This window comes from Bufo bufo, chromosome 9 (assembly GCF_905171765.1).
Source record: "Bufo bufo chromosome 9, aBufBuf1.1, whole genome shotgun sequence".
Taxonomy (NCBI): domain Eukaryota; kingdom Metazoa; phylum Chordata; class Amphibia; order Anura; family Bufonidae; genus Bufo; species Bufo bufo.
The window spans coordinates 188224002-188241361 of NC_053397.1; the positions used below are offsets into that span (position 1 = coordinate 188224002).

At 43.3% G+C, this 17360-nt stretch overlaps 1 protein-coding gene across 1 annotated transcript in view; it reads right to left on the reverse strand.

Annotated features, from left to right (window-relative positions):
* Positions 1 to 17360, reverse strand: part of LOC120979513 (regulator of G-protein signaling 8-like) — an 85934-nt gene that overhangs the window by 19897 nt on the left and 48677 nt on the right. Inside the window, exon 3 of the mRNA XM_040408307.1 lies at positions 7034 to 7098. Within this exon, the coding sequence (XP_040264241.1) occupies positions 7034 to 7098 (65 nt within the window). The remainder of the gene's footprint in view (positions 1 to 7033; positions 7099 to 17360) is intronic.

Genomic DNA, 17360 nt, shown 5'->3' on the forward strand with positions numbered 1-17360 from the left:
ATGTAACAGCCCAGATAACAGTGATATCTGTGTACAGATAATGTAGTAGATGTTCCATGCAGTCCTATGTAACACCCCACATAACACAATAGTTCACTGTGTTATGTGGGGTGTTACATAGGACTGCAGGTAACATCTATCAAATCTGTACTCAGAGAGTTATGAGATGGTGGGGGTCTGACTCCTGGCACCCCCACCAATCAGCTGTTTGAGGAGACCGCGATGTTCCAGTGAGCGCCGCAGCCTCTTTGCTCCTTATAAAGCACAGCGCTGTCCATTTGATAGCACTGCACTTGGTATTACAGCACAGACCCAATCACTCAGATGGGATAGAGCTGCACCTAGACCATGTGAACGATGTCATATGGCCTAGGAAGAGACTTTGGCGCTTCCGAATCACCGCAGCCTCTTCATGCAGAAAAAAATAAATAAAATGGATTATGCTGCAGTTTTTCCGCATAAAATCAAGATCTTAAAAGAGGTTATCTAACAAATACCATTACTATGCAATGAATAGGGAATTTCAAATGACGTATTATTGCAAAATACATGCAATAAAAATATTGTTAGGTTTTTTATGTATATTACATTTTCCTCTATGGTAGTGTCCCCTGTTGTTTACTATGTGTCAGGAATTCTGTATCACCTTCTTCAGTGTCAAACTGGGGTTCCCTGGGCCTACCAGAGGAAAATATTCTTTGGGCGCAACCCCTATATCATCAATAAAGCCTTGAATCAGAGAAAGCCTAGTGGTGAGTGGCTCCAAAGGCAGCTTCAAATGTTTCTTTATCCTAGATCTGTGGAGTATATCATGGTATCAGAGCTTGGGCCCACTGGAGGATCCCTTGGTATTTCGGTGGGTCAGTCCAACGCTGTGCTCAGTAGCTTCTCTGCTTCCTTCCTCTTTTCAGTGCCGACATAATGATCTCATAGAGAAACCTTTCTCCTGCAACCATTACGTGGGCATCTAATAGTGTCTGTATTACAGCTGGACACCCAACCCAAGCATGGGTTTAATGACCCAGTAGAGATCTATGATGCTGTAAGTTCAGATCATAAGACCCACAGTTCTGATGGAATTTGTAGCCATAATACAGACCCCAATATATGCCCTTTGGAAGAAGTCTTAGAACTTATGCACACTGGCTTTTCACAACTCCCTACAATCTCTTAGTTGTAAGGATCCACATTATGGAGATGTTAGAAGACCACTGGGCCTCACTGTACCTCTGTATGTCACCGATTTAATATTCATACATGAAAATAGAAATAAATCACTAACTAAAATTGCTGCGTGTGTAGTATCCCAGTGGGGGCACTTCCATTTATACACCTAGCTACTGTCTCTAATGGCTAGCAGAGAATGTCATCTGTGTACTTAATTCCAGGTCCTCTGATACTCTTCCTTAATAATATTGTTATGCAACTGTTGTCTAGCAGGTGGCAGTGTACCAGGCAGAGAGTAAATTTAGATAGAACGGAACTTACCATTCCATTCTCCCCCTTTTAGACAGAAGTGGGCTAGTCCTGTTTCCAACCAAGGGAGGGGTTGCAGGAAACTGGGGAGTTGAGTTTTGGAGTGCAAAGGGACCAGACATGGCGCAGTGAGGGGAGCTTTAACTTTACCAAGTCTGGACTCTATTTACTCCACCAACTACAACTTCTTTTGTTTTTACTGAGCCTAAACCCAGGGACCGACCGTATCCAGGTAGGAGCACTGTGACACAAGCTATTAGGGCCACAACATACCAATCGGAATTCCCTAACACTGGGACGTGATCACCCCTTGGGGCTCCACATGTCCCAACTGGACACCATAGTACAGAAATATTTCCCTCTGCTATATGGCTGTATATACAACGTGCCTTTGGTGCCACAGTATAAAAACCAAAGGGACTCTGTATGCCTGGGCAGACTCTGTGTACACAGTTATGCAATGCTCATGAGGCCTTAGGGTAATGCAGTAGACTTGTTTGAAATAATAATATACAGTAAATTGGAAGATGTAACATTGACACAAGGAGCTTTGTCAAACAACTCATGGAAATACACAGTATAAATATATTATATAAACTGATAAAAATATGCTTAATTCCATATTAAATGCAGCCCAAGTGTGTTATTCAATTTGTAATGCCAGCTTAAAGGGGTTGTGTCACCATTAAATGTTATTTTAATGTCATTCTGCATGAAAACATGAAAATCTAGTTACTTTTATGATTTACATTATGTTCCAAAAATGTTCCAGCAGTTAGATATTCTCTTTACTTCATTATAATGGTGCCCCCTGGTTTTTTACCTGTGCTGTAATGTGCACGACCACCTACTGAGGGGGTCACACATGCTCAGTTCAATCTGTCAGCTGCCACCAGCCGTATCTACTGTTAGAAGCTGTGACAGTTACAGGGAGAGAGCTGCAGAAGAAAAGACAGGCTCCCTAAATAAGGACATTTCCTCTGAGAAAGGAAATGACCAGTGTATTGTCGAGTCGTTCCTCCTACCTATACCACATTTTGCCCCAATAAAACACAACAACTTAAGTGGATTTTATGGGCTACAGCAGCCTTCTGAAGGCCCGCCCCAGAACCTTACCAAAAACACCGAAATCCTGAGTACCATATATAACGGGGAGGGTCCTTGGAGCCCCGTAAACCTGACGGGTAACTGCCCCGCCCCTCATTCAAATTACCTCTAGCCGATAAAACGCCAGCTCAGAGGCAGAACACCGTAACCATGGGCAACAACGTTGGCAGATACCCGCCATATGAAAAATAGAAGAAGGTTTTTGGATAATCTAGAGTAAGGTCACCTATATTTATAAAGTGCAAAAGAAGGTTGGAATGGTGATCTTGATTAAAACGTAACTTTTAATTGGTATAAGGATAGAAAAAAGTCCCTAAGTTTACACAAATAATCAATCTAGTGCACACTTGCACATTGAAATATTGGTACACGGCGGCACCTGAAAATATAACCGGTTGTCCTACCGTAACCCAGGTGTCTTCCGGTCTTTACAGATATTCAGGAGATGAAACAAAATGGCAGGAACCAGATGTGGATGATGGTGGGCACTAAGTCCCTGTTTCACCCTAGGATAGGGGTACTATCTTGACCCTGGCGTCCTAACCACGGAGTACCTGTCCTGAAAAGAACGACCCCGTCCGGAACCTTGCCCTTACGCTACTTGGCCCTGTTGTGCCCTAGTGCAGCTGATCTCTACATGCATGTTTCATGTAACAATCATCAGGGGAACATTGTGCAGTCGAGCAGGGCATGAATCACATAGAGTGTTAATCCAGATGATTCTTTAGTTAACACTGAGGATATTTAGGTATAACAAAATAAAGGACACTTACATCGAATACAAATGCTAAGCCTATGGTGTGGGTTCCATTGAGTATCAGGGCTAACGCAGGCCTAAAGATATGAGGCCATATATGTTGCAGGGAGATCTCTTGATATACAGCTCCCTGATGTACAGCGTGCCGCGATATGTCCTGAGACTGTGATGTAGCCTAGCTAGGGATGCTCGACCGTGCAGTTTTAAACCTATCCATGCCTCAGAGTGAGGCTTGGAGTGCAGCGGTTCACGCACCCACGCATGCGCAGTCCGCGCTGGAGATCGGCAGCGCTTCCAGGACTTTACCTTGCAGTCTGGCGCAGCCAAGCGGGCATACGTCATTTGCAAGCGGCCATGGGTTGTGTCATCAGCCCTAGACACATTTGCTCCAATGGCCATGGTGAATCATGTTGCCATGCAACCGGGACTGTTTACGGCAACCATCACCAGGACAGCGCTATCATAATCTTAAGATAGCACTCCAAATATCAGGCATTTTATGGCAATTAGATAAAATAAAAGGGTTTGCTGATCTAGGAGGCCCACACACAGCACCATGATCGGACAGAGGTGTAAATGACATGTCCCATCTCAAAAAATATTCGGGTGGGACACTAAACCAAGCATTATGGATGGGAATTTATGCCTGAAAAATTTATTTGACGAAGGAAGGTGTATTTATGGTCTCACATTGTGATTAAATGAAACAGCTATAGCAAAGCTGTTCATTTAGGCCTAGGGGAGCTACGGTGCGCAAAGTATGGATCCATCGGGCCTCGTGTTGGAGCAGCACGCGGTCCCAGTATCCCCCCCCTCCCGGATCGGAGGGGGGACAACCTCAATGCCTATGGCCTTAATGCTATGGCGGTCCCCATGATGATGCTCCTGTATATGTCGAGATACAGCTGTGTCTCTCTTATTGGAGATATCCCCCAGATGTTCCCCAATCTGTCTACGTAGTTCTCTCTTTGTTTTCCCTATGTATTCCATAGGACAGTCACATGTTATTTTATAAATGACGCCTCGAGTCCTGCAAATCACAAAGTCCTTAATTATAAAGCATCTTTGTAGATTGACACTGGTGAATGTTTTACCTGTCTGGATAGTGCTGCAGGCAACACACCCACTACATCTAAAACAACCCAGGGGCCTTCGCTCTAGCCATGAACTCCCCCTGGAAGGTGAATTGTAGTGGCTATGTACCAGCAGGTCCCTGAGGCTATTACCCTTCCTGAATGTTATCTGTGGGTATTTATGAATCCTATCTTTGATGTCTGGATCCATTAATAGTATCGACCAATGTTTCTGTAAGATACTTCTGACTTGATTGGCTGCCTCATTGAAGGTACCTATTAATCAAATTTTTTGCTCGGTTTGAGGTTTAATTCTGGGTACCAATAATTCCGTACGTGTTGATGAGAGCGCTGCCTGATAGGCTGGTCTTAATACTGAGTCAGGATACCCCCTGGAGAGAAATCTACTCTTGAGGATAGCGGCCTGTTCCACAAACTCGGGTTTATCTGAACAATTGCGTCTCAAGCGCAAATATTGGCCACACGGTATTCCTCTCTTCAAGGTAGAGGGTGGCTACTGTTCCAGTGTAATACCGAGTTTGTGGATGTAGGTTTCCGATAAATGCTATTAGTTAGTTCATCCGAACCCTTTTTTGAGATTGAGATATCCAGGAAGGGGAAAGAGTTCCTGTTTGTCTCATATGTAAAATGTAGTCCCAGGTCGTTACTGTTAAGCTTTTCAACAAAGGCTGAAAAGGCTAGTTCTGTCGCGTTCCATATGATGAAGATGTCATCAATATGTCATCAATATACCGGGTCCACAATGCCACGGGCCCGGTACATGATGACATCCCATCGCTGAATACAATAGTTGCTTTCCACCAGCCCAGGAGCAAATTTGCATAGAATGGTGCACACAAACATCCCATCGCGGTGCCCCTGAGCTGGTGGTATCACTTGCCATCAAAGAGAAAAAAGTTGTGAGTGAGGATGTATCTCAGAAGTTTCATGACAAAGTGGTTGTGTTCACTGATACCCGCCATACCACACTCCAGAATCCAATACCTAGGGAGCACAGAGCACCTTTGGCTCCCTTCCCACCACGCCAGAGCCACCATAACCACGAACTCCAAGGACCCTCCACCGCTGCCTTGGCCGCTATGACAAAAGACCATATTCTGCCTGGCCAAACTTAAATCCACCCCTTCCATGACGAACCAAACCCGCGCCTTCCGTGGCACATACCCACCTTCCGTGCACCTTGCAGCCTTAGGGTGGGTGGGGGCGGCTGCACTTCTGCTGTCACCACAATATGTCACCTGCCCTTGATCCCCATTTATAAAAACTACACCCCTCCCCTAAATCACCGCCCCCTCCTGCCCGAACATTAACCCCTTCCCATACCACATTCTTATTTTACTCCTTCCAAACTTAGTCATGCCAGGCCTTCCCCCAGGCTTTCAGCCCCAGGTCTGGCCTGTACTCACTCTCTGAGTTGTAGCTAGAAAGGGCTGCCCCATAAAAGATAAGACCCCTGAGCTGCAGAAAAACAATTAGAGCAATGTATGAGAAGATCTCTGGATCCATGTGAGGTACAGGGCTGGTTCTAGCTTTGTTAGAAAGAGATTGTCATATACTATATGATGTCTGATTTTAATTTTTTACATTAATCATGGCATAACCCCTTCAATTCAAAGACTGGCACCCTTCTCCATTATTTGCTAAACAGAACCTTTCATATCGAAGTGGCAGTGCAATCTGCAGGCAGCAGGTTATAGAGCGGAAAGAGCTGAGCAGACTGATATATAGTTTTGTGGGAAAAAGATTCAGTATAATCTGTTTTTGATTCATTTAAATTCCTGCTTATTCTAGGCTTTGTTGCAAAGGAGGCGGTCCTATCAGTGATTGACAGCTATCTCTATATGCACAATCATACAGGGAAGGCTGTCAATCACAGAATAGGACCGCCCACTGGACTCCTAAGCCCAAAATTAGCAGGATTTAAATGAACAAAATGCAGGTTATACCGAAACTTTTGCCACAAATATATATATCAATCTGCTCAGCTCATCCTACTCTATAACCTGCTGCTTGCAGCTAAGACAACATGTTTAGCGTGATAGGTTCCCTTTTAAAGGTGTTGGCCCACGGAAAATATTCAAAAGTTTTCAAACCAGCACCTGTATCCAAATACTTTTTGCAATTGCAAGAAATCAAACATTTTGTATTGCCATTGCATGACTTAATAAAATATATCTGTATAGCGCCACCTGCTGTTTGTTTTTTTATTTGATTTATTTGTCCGATTTACTGAAATGGCCGCACATGCTCAGTTTCATCAGAAAGAGATTGTCATGCACTATGTGATATCTGATTTTCACTTTTTATATTAATCGTGGGATAACCCCTTTAATCATGGGATAACCCCTTTAAGAGACGTGGGAAAAATCTCGTATTGCTTTAATTAATCTATACAATCTATCACTGCCACAATAATAACATCAGCCTAGTTCATTTATAATTTACAGCGCACAAAAAGACCATTATTGTAGCTTTGTTATAGTTGTATCTATTCCAATTTCATTAGCACACAGGAAAAGCGACTAATGCAGGATCCTTACAAGCAAATATACAGAACGCAGCCTTCCTGCCGCTTTCACAGCTTGTTTTCCGTACTTACATTTATGAGACAAGAGCAGATCGAACGAGCGAGCCCACCTTCGAGCTTCTTCTGCAGTCAGCCGTCTGTGGGAGCGAAAGAGATACTTAATCCTTGACTGGTTGGTTCTAGAATACAGGGGAGCAAGGAGAGAACTGTCTACAATAAGAAGATAGTATATTTACATATACTGTATATTCTATATATCAATAAAATAGTTCATATATAGGAAATGTGAGGAAAAAAAATCAACTCCCTTAAAATTCTCTGAAATAAATGCTAAAATACAATGTGAATTTATCATAAGTGAAACAGTCTTATATAAAACAAGAAATTTCACCAGGAGCTATTTCACCCTTTCCTGACTCTCCTGCAGTTTTCCTTTCTTTTTCTTTTTCTTTTTTTTTTCTCTCCAAGCCATACATTTTCAATTTTTTTGTTCATATAACCATGTAAGGGTTTATTTTTTTGTGGGAAAAGTCGTACTTTCTAAAGGCACCATTTACTATTGCATACGATATTGCAGGAAGCTGGAAAAAATCCAAATGGGATTGAATTGAAAAAAATAAACAATTCTGCCACAGTTTTATGGGTTTCCCTATGCAGTAAAACTCTGCTGTTCCCTTCATTCTCTGGGTTAGTAGGATTATAGCGACACATTTTGAGAGTTTTTCTTGTGTTTTAATGTTTAAAAAAATAAAAACAATTTTTTAATTTTTTTTGCTTGCATTGCCATATTCTGACCTACATAACTTTTTTTACATTTATGTTCATGGAGCTTTGTGAGGGGTCATTTTTATGGGCTGATCTGTGCTTTTTAATTATACCATTTTGGGGTGTACAGGTATATTACATTTTGATCACTTTTTTCACTTACTTTTTTTGGGATATGAAGCGATCAGTCATTTTGATTTTTTCCCCCATTATGCTGTTCACCATACGAGATACACATTTTTATGTTTTAATAGTATAAGCGTTTTGGGACGTGACAATGCTAATGATTTTTTTTATTGTTGTTTATTTATGTTTAGTTTTAATATACAGTAGAGACCAAAAGTTTGGACACACCTTCTCATTCAAAGAGTTTTCTTTATTTTCATGACTATGAAAATTGTAGATTCACACTGAAGGCATCAAAACTATGAATTAACACATGTGGAATTATATACATAACAAACAAGTGTGAAACAACTGAAAATATGTCATATTCTAGGTTCTTCAAAGTAGCCACCTTTTGCTTTGATTACTGCTTTGCACACTCTTGGCATTCTCTTGATGAGCTTCAAGAGGTAGTCCCCTGAAATGGTTTTCACTTCACAGGTGTGCCCTGTCAGGTTTAATAAGTGGGATTTCTTGCCTTATAAATGGGGTTGGGACCATCAGTGGCGTTGAGGAGAAGTCAGGTGGATACACAGCTGATAGTCCTACTGAATAGACTGTTAGAATTTGTATTATGGCAAGAAAAAAGCAGCTAAGTAAAGAAAAACGAGTGGCCATCATTACTTTAAGAAATTAAGGTCAGTCAGTCAGCCGAAAAATTGGGAAAACTTTGAAAGTAAGGGCTATATGACCATGAAGGAGAGTGATGGGGTGCTGCGCCAGATGACCTGGCCTCCACAGTCACCGGACCTGAACCCAATTGAGATGGTTTGGGGTGAGCTGGACCGCAGAGTAAAGGCAAAAGGGCCAACAAGTGCTAAGCATCTCTGGGAACTCCTTCAAGACTGTTGGAAGACCATTTCAGGGGGCTGCCTCATCAAGAGAATGCCAAGAGTGTGCAAAGCAGTAATCAAAGCAAAAGGTGGCTACTTTGAAGAACCTAGAATATGACATATTTTCAGTTGTTTCACACTTGTTTGTTATGTATATAATTCCACATGTGTTAATTCATAGTTTTGATGCCTTCATAGTCATGAAAATAAAGAAAACTCTTTGAATGAGAAGGTGTGTCCAAACTTTTGGTCTGTACTGTAAGAAAAAGGGGGTGATTTTTATTTTATTCTTTTATATTTTCAAAAACTTGTTGAATTTTTGAAAATTATTTTTAATCCCCCTAGGGGAGTTGTAATTATCTGATAACTTCTTCCTTAGGCCTCCTGCACACGACCATAGGTGTCCCGTTGCTGTATTGCGGACCGCATTTGAGGATCCGCAATACACGGGCACCTTTCCGTGTGCATTCCGCATCACGGATGCGGACCCATTCACTTCAATGGGTCTGCAAATCCCAAGATGCGGAATGGTGTGGAACGGAAGCACGGAACGGAACCCTACGGAAGCACTACGGAGTGCTTCCGTGGGGTTTCGTCCCGTAATTCTGTTCCGCAAAAAGATAGAACATGTCCTATCTTCTTGCGTAACAGGCGTTATCGCGGACCCATTAAAGTGAATTGGTCCGCAATCCGCTGCGGCTGCCCCACGGTCGCTGTTCGTGCATTGTGGCCCGCGTGTTCGTGCATTGCGGCCCGCAAGGAGGCCTTAGTCTGCAATGAAATTAACATGGGATGTTCATTGGGAGATTCACTATGTTCCTATGGAGGGCTCCTTAGGAACATCACTGTGGCAGGCTTCGGAGCATTCAGAAGGCTCAGGGCTGCCACAGCAATCGAACGGCTCCATTGATCTTGAGGGAGAGCCGTTTGAGCACGGGGGCTTCCCTGCTCATATGCTGTGGTTGAAATTGACCACGGCATCTGAGGGGTTAAATATCTGTGATTGGCATTACTGCCGGTCATAGACATTGCCTCCGGCTGTGTAAAACAACAGAAACCTGATGGCTATGGAACCCGGTCTGCTCAGCTTCTGAACGGGAGTCATCTTTAAAGTCCTTACTTCCACTGTACATGTATGGCGGTCCAGAAAGGGTTAAAAAGGAAGTTCATCAAACACATGATAACTTGGTTAAATCCTGAAAGGTGCTTTTGATGCCAAAAAAAGATCACTGCGGCCCCTTTGTGTTGTGTTTTATATGCCATAATCTCTATAAAATAGAATTATACTCCATGTCCAATCCCAATCTATTGCACCTTCTCATGAATCTTACAGGCAACAGAGTAGTAAAACAGGTGAATGCAAGGATACATGGACTTTCCTTCACACTACTTCTTTATCTGTAAGCTTCCTGGGATACTGAAGGTAAAGTGGACCCTAATGGTTTTTCCAGCTGGGATAGAACATCACTAGCTGGTCCGACACCCCGCACTCCCACCAATCAGCTATTCTTGTGAAGCTCTGGCACTCCAAAGTCAGCACCAGAACTAGTACACAGCTCTGCCAACTTTGTAGTGGAGGGAGCTCATTACTACAGCGCTGTTCCCATTGAAGTCAGTGGGAGTAACGCTGTAGTGACAAGCTCTTTTCACTACACAACTGATGGAGCTACGTAGTTCTGGCTCTGACTTCAGGCACTGGAACAGATGACCAGCAGGTGTGCGGTGTGTCAGACCCCAGCCGATCAGCAAGTGGTGGCCTGTTCTGAAATCATGGGCCCCTTACTAAACACTTTGTTAATTATGTACTTACATTAGTTTGGGCTAACAAAATGCATTTTCCAAGATATAATGGTGGTGTCCGACCAACCCTCAAAAAATAAGTCGGTGCGGGCAGCTGTTTAAAACAAAGACAAAAACCCTTGCACCTTTTAAAAGCACCTATGAAGTTCCTATCCCCGTTGCTTTCTGACCACAGCGTACCAGAAGTGATGACATCTAGTCTGTGGTCACGTTGACCACTGCAGCCATGCACAGGCCTCAACAGTGATGTGTCCCCAAGAGGCATGAGTAGGACACTGAGTAGGACCACCCACTGGACTCCTAAGCCCAAAATGCGCAGGAATTTAAATTAATAAATTAGAAGTTATGAATAATGAACTGAATTGTTTCCCTCAAGTCTATATATCAATCTACTCAGCTCCTCTTGCTCTTTAAGATTGCTCTGCATTTTCAATGTGACAGGTTCCCTTTAAAGCAGTTCTCCGGAAAAAATGATAATTTTGTTAAGTTTGAATCTTTAGTTTACGGAGTTAGGCTGGGGACACTGGCAAAAAAATCATTGTTCCTGGAGAACCCCTTTAAAGATGCAAAATATTTAGCAAACAATGCACCGTGTTTACTAAAATGAGCACAAACAATAGCACAGCTGACTCCCAAAATTTCCATCATGATAAATCCCCCCTTGTTTATATATACAGTATATTATGTTATGTTTTGGTGCACATCATGTTACATTATTTGCAATCATCTGTAGACATGTGTAATTTAATTAAATGGAAGCACATTTTAATTATGACTGAGCCAGCAGCTACAAAGCTGATTTACAGGCATAATGCCATAAGGGGTTTTATATCTCTGATCTTCCCTGTGATATGTGCCCTGGCTGATGCAATGTTTGCCAAATTGACTTTTGACTATAGTGTACCCGCAATGGGGGAAACAGCCCAATTTCTTATCAAAATTCCTGTGTTCGTCTAACGTAACCCCTAGCTCTATGCGTGTGACCACCTTTTTCCTAGTGATCAGCTTGCCCCCTACAGCAAGGAGTCGGGCTCATGTCCTGTGTTCTCCCTGACTTCTCTTTGAATTGTTGCCTATGATCACTACAGTCAGGTCTGTAAGGAGACTACTTTGCATGGTCACTACAATAGGTGCAGACAGGAGGGCATCATTTGGGGTAGAAGGGGGTATTGTTTAAGAAAATGCCCATTTTTATGGCAAATTATATCTGTTACATATTGCTACTGAATTAAGCTTCAGTTTGCTAAAGTTGGAGGTGTTTTTAGTACTGGCAGTGGCCTTCCATCAATGGAGGCAGACCATGCACTGAGCTCCCCCTAGTGGTGGCTGGTATGTGTATATATATATATATATATATATATATATATATACAGTACAGACCAAAAGTTTGGACACACCTTCTCATTCAAAGAGTTTTCTTTATTTTCATGACTATGAAGGCATCAAAACTATGAATTAACACATGTGGAATTATATACATAACAAACAAGTGTGAAACAACTGAAAAAATGTCATATTCTAGGTTCTTCAAAGTAGCCACCTTTTGCTTTGATTACTGCTTTGCACACTCTTGGCATTCTCTTGATGAGCTTCAAGAGGTAGTCCCCTGAATGGTCTTCCAACAGTCTTCAAGGAGTTCCCAGAGATGCTTAGCACTTGTTGGCCCTATTGCCTTCACTCTGCGGTCCAGCTCACCCCAAACCATCTCGATTGGGTTCAGGTCCGGGGACTGTGGAGGCCAGGTCATCTGGCGCAGCACCCCATCACTCTCCTTCATGGTCAAATAGCCCTTACTTTCAAAGTTTTCCCAATTTTTCGGCTGACTGACTGACCTTCATTTCTTAAAGTAATGATGGCCACTCGTTTTTCTTTACTTAGCTGCTTTTTTCTTGCCATAATACAAATTCTAACAGTCTATTCAGTAGGACTATCAGCTGTGTATCCACCTGACTTCTCCTCAATGCAACTGATGGTCCCAACCCCATTTATAAGGCAAGAAATCCCACTTATTAAACCTGACAGCGCAGACCTGTGAAGTGAAAACCATTTCAGGGGACTACCTCTTGAAGCTCATCAAGAGAATGCCAAGAGTGTGCAAAGCAGTAATCAAAGCAAAAGGTGGCTACTTTGAAGAACCTAGAATATGACATATTTTCAGTTGTTTCACACTTGTTTGTTATGTATATAATTCCACATGTGTTCATTCATAATTTTGATGCCTTCAGTGTGAATCTACAATTTTCATAGTCATGAAAATAAAGAAAACTCTTTGACTGAGAAGGTGTGTCTAAACTTTTGGTCTGTACTGTATATATATATATATATATATATATATATATATATAGCAGTTGTCTGGCCTGAATATATTGAGAACTAAGGTGTTCAGAATGAGTGCCATATTTTTTAAGCAACTGTTACACTTTACTGACATAAAAGTTGGATTAAAGTGGATCAGGCCAAGTGTGACTTTTTTATTACAATTCTTAAATTCATTAGAAATGGCCATTGTACTTTTCATTGCCTGATTGACCATGAACTTTTAAACCTATGGAGGGATAATATTTTTAATGCTAAGCCACACCTCTAACTCTTTACACCCACACAGAATAATGCCCCCATAGTGCCCTCACATAGTAGGTATGTTCTCTTAGTGCCTCAACACAGTAGATTGCCTTAGTGCCCCCACAGAGAAGAATGCCCCCTTAGTGCCCCCACAGAGATGAATGCCCACTTAGTGCCCCCACAGATTAGTTATGCCCCTTAGGTGCTCCCACACAGTACAATGCCTCAGTGCCCCCATAGAGTAGAAGGCTCCCTTAGTGCCCAAACACAGTAGAGTGCCCCTTTAGTGACTCCACACAGGAGAATGACCCCTTAGAGCCCCCACAAGATAGAATGCCCCATTTAGTGTCCTCACACAGTAGAATGCCCTTTTAGTGCCCCCACACAATTGAATGCCCCCTTTAGTGAAAATTACCCTTTTAGTACCCCCTTATAGTAGAATTCCTCCTGTAGTGCCCCACACTGTACAATGCCCCTGTATTCCCCCCACACAGTAGAATGTGTCCTCAGTGCCCCTACACAGTAGTTATGCACCCTTAGAGCCCACACAAAGTGGTTGTGCCCCCATACAAGAGAGTGACCCGATTAGTGGCCCCACACTGTAAAATGCCCCCTTGGTCCCCCCACACAGTAGGTATACCCTCTTAGATCTACCCTTACTAGATACCATTCTAGATCATACAACAGATTTCGGTGTCCTGACAGAATGAGTATAATCATACACAGGCTTCAGCAAAATGGTTACTGCAACTTCACAGAATGCCTTCACCTAGTGTCCCCCCTAGTGTTTGGAGCATCACTTAAATTTGATTGGATACGTTGAGACCAGGGGCGTAGCTATAAGGGGTGCAGAGATAGCAGTTGGTACCGGGCCCAGGAGCCTGAGGGGGCCCAAAGACAAGAAGACACCAGTATTATAGAAAGTGCATACTGGTCAAGATACACCTCTGGCTGGAGAAAAGGGGTTAGATCAAGAATTTGGCATGTAGGGGTGTCAGTTTTTGCCTCAGGCAGCACACAGGCTATGTGCTTCCCTGCCCCTGGCCACAAAGCACTAAGGGAAGGGGGACCGAAGTTGAACTCTTGCAACTGAGCCCATGAGCCTTTAGCTACACCTCTGGTTGTTGTGACATCACTAAGAAGTGTCTTCTGACACAACACATGTGCTTCCTGCCCCGCGGAGACAGATTGTGTAAAATTGCAGAAGGAGGCGGGCCAGGAGAGCCAAGTGTGATAATGATCTCACTTAGAGATCATTCCTCACTGCCTCCAAGAGATTGCTATTGCACATTACAGAGAGGAGGTATAAGAGGAGAGGACTACAACTCCCAGCATGTCCAGGTTGTTATTATGTGATATAAAAGGACATTACATGAGGAGGTATAAAAGGAAACAACTACAACTCCCAGCATTTCCCTGGCTCTTACATTAAATCCATGCGTCTTCATTTTCTTTTACTCCACACAAAGCATGTACCCTCATGTCACAGAACGTCATCAGAGATCCTTCACTACCTCTTTACTTCTCCACTGCTGAGATCCTCCCCTCCTGCACTGATCACATGATAGTGATGTCATGATAGGTCCTTGATCACCACTTTTCTCCACTGCTGAGCTCCACCGATCCTGCACTGATCCCTTGCTGGTGACATCATCACAGGTCCTTCGCCACCTCTTTGTTGGTCCACTGTTGAGCTCTGCCCCTCCTGCACTGATCATAGGATGGTGATGTCATCATAGGTCCTTCAGCTCTTACTAAAGGTGGTTATCAGCCATTAGCAGAGCTCTCTTACTACCTATATATAGGGTAAGGGACAGGAATGAAAAACCAGGACTCTTTCACCGAATCCGACATGGTTGGGACCTATGTTAGTGATGCATGCATACTCGGGAACTGAGTGGGGCAGGGGGCCTATACTAAGTTTACTATGGGGCCCTATGAGATCTGTGTACACCTCTGAGTCCTGGGATGAAATTTGTGCTTCCTTTGGCTGCCATACTATCTGTTAGCAGACGATAGACTGATTTACAACAGTCTGCACTCTGCATCCCTTCAAACCAATATGCTCACCGTCACCTCGCCACACATTAGGGCACGGCCACACGGTTAGGTTTCTTGATGCAATTTTGGAAGCAAGACACTATGCAGACAATGAGCGTCACTGTCCTGCCGCAAAAAGGTAATTATTAGTGTTGGGCGAGCATGTCGGCCAAACACCATTTTGACTCGAGCATCGTGATACTCGGCACATCACGGTGTTAGGCCGAACACCGCTTGTGCTCGAGCGCGATGCTCGAGTCTCCTCCCCGCATGTTTGTTGTCTGCTACGCAGCCAATAAACGTGCGGGAAAGTACTGGCACTCACTGTAATGCCGTAGCCATGTTGGTTACTGGCATTAGAGTGAATGGCTGGCCGGAACGCGTCATCGGGTGCTATATAGTACCCGATGACACGTGGTTCGGCTCAGTCTTAGTCAGGGAGAGCTGCAGCAGAAGGGACAGATAGTGTAGGGACAGGAATAGTTTTTTTTTAAAGCAGGGTTTACTGTTGAAAGGTGTTACAGACCCAAAAGTCATTTTAAGGGCTATTTTATCTGGCTGCAATATATATTATTAGCGCAACCTGCGCTAAATTGCGTGCAATTGTTTGGCCGCTGCTGACAGTGACACAACCTCTGCTACATCTGTTGTTACATTTGCGCATCCTAAATATCTGTGACATTAAGCGCAATTGTTTGGCCACTGCTGACAGCGATATTACCTGCGCTACATCTCCTATATAACGTTTGCGCATCCTAAATATCTGCTACATTCAGTGTAATTTTTTTGCCGCTGCTGACAGAGACATTACCTGCGCTACATCTCCTGCATAACGTTTGCGCATCCTAAATATCTGTGACATTCAGTGTAATTTTTTCTTAGCCGCTGGTGACAGCGACATTACCTGCGCTACATCTCCCGTATAACGTTTGTGCATCCTAAATATCTGTGACATTCAGTGTAATTTTTTCTTAGCCGCTGGTGACAGCGACATTACCTGCGCTACATCTCCTGTATAACGTTTGCGCATCCTAAATATCTGTGACGTTCAGTGTAATTTTTTCTTAGCCGCTGGTGACAGCGACATTACCTGTGCTACATCTTCTGTATAACGTTTGCACATCCTTAATATCTGTGACATTCAGTGTAATTTTTTTGACGCTATGACAGTGACATTACCTGCGCTACATCTCCTGTATAACGTTTGCGCATCCTAAATATCTGTGACATTCAGTGAAATTTTTTCTTAGCCGCCGGTGACAGCGACATTACCAGCGCTACATCTGCTGTATACTGTTTGTGCATCCTAAATATCTGTGACATTAAGTGTAACTTTTTTTTTGCCGCTAGTGACAGCGACATTACCTGAGCTACATCTCCTATATAACGTTTGCACATCCTAAATATCTGTGACATTCAGTGTAATTTTTTCTTAGCTACTGGTGACAGCGACATCACCTGCTCTACATCTCCTGTATAACGTTTGCGCATCCTAAATATTTGTGACATTCAGTAAAAAAAATTCTTAGCCGCCGGTGACAGCGACATTACCTGCGCTACATCTCCTATACAACGTTTGTGCATCTTAAATATCTGTGACATTCAGTGTAATTTATTTGCGCATACACTTACAAAACCTGCGCTACTGTACGTGTGACATACTTGCAAGCATATATACCATTTAATATGCTAAAGGTGAGCAGTAAGGTACGGTAAAGTGGCCGTGCTGCTGATGGTGCAGGCAGAGGCCGTTGCCCTGGGCGCAGTTAAACTGTGCCTGCTGCCAGAGCCAGGCAGCACAAGACACCACTCTCGAAGTCACACCAGTGCGACCTGGTGGTCGGTTGAATTGCAGCAGATAATGCTTCCAGTTAGTTAAGCACCACCCTGTCTTCCACAAAGTCCAGTCTCAGTAGTCAAGAGTCTAGTAAACAGAATCCTCACCCTGATCCTCCTTCCCCCCACCATGGAGAGTCTTGGAAAACAAGTGATCACACACTCGGTTATTCCGAGGAGCTCTTTTCAGCACCATTCCTTGATTTGGGCCTCTCGTCAAACCCGCTTGAAGAGGGACATGAGGAGATCTTGTGCACTGATTCCAAAACTCTTGAGCATCCACAGTCATAAGAAGATGACGGTGGGAAACGGCAATTAGTGTTTCACAAGGTGGATGATGATGATGAGAAACAGTTGCCAATAAGTCAACAGCAATTAGTGTCTCAAGAGGTTCATGA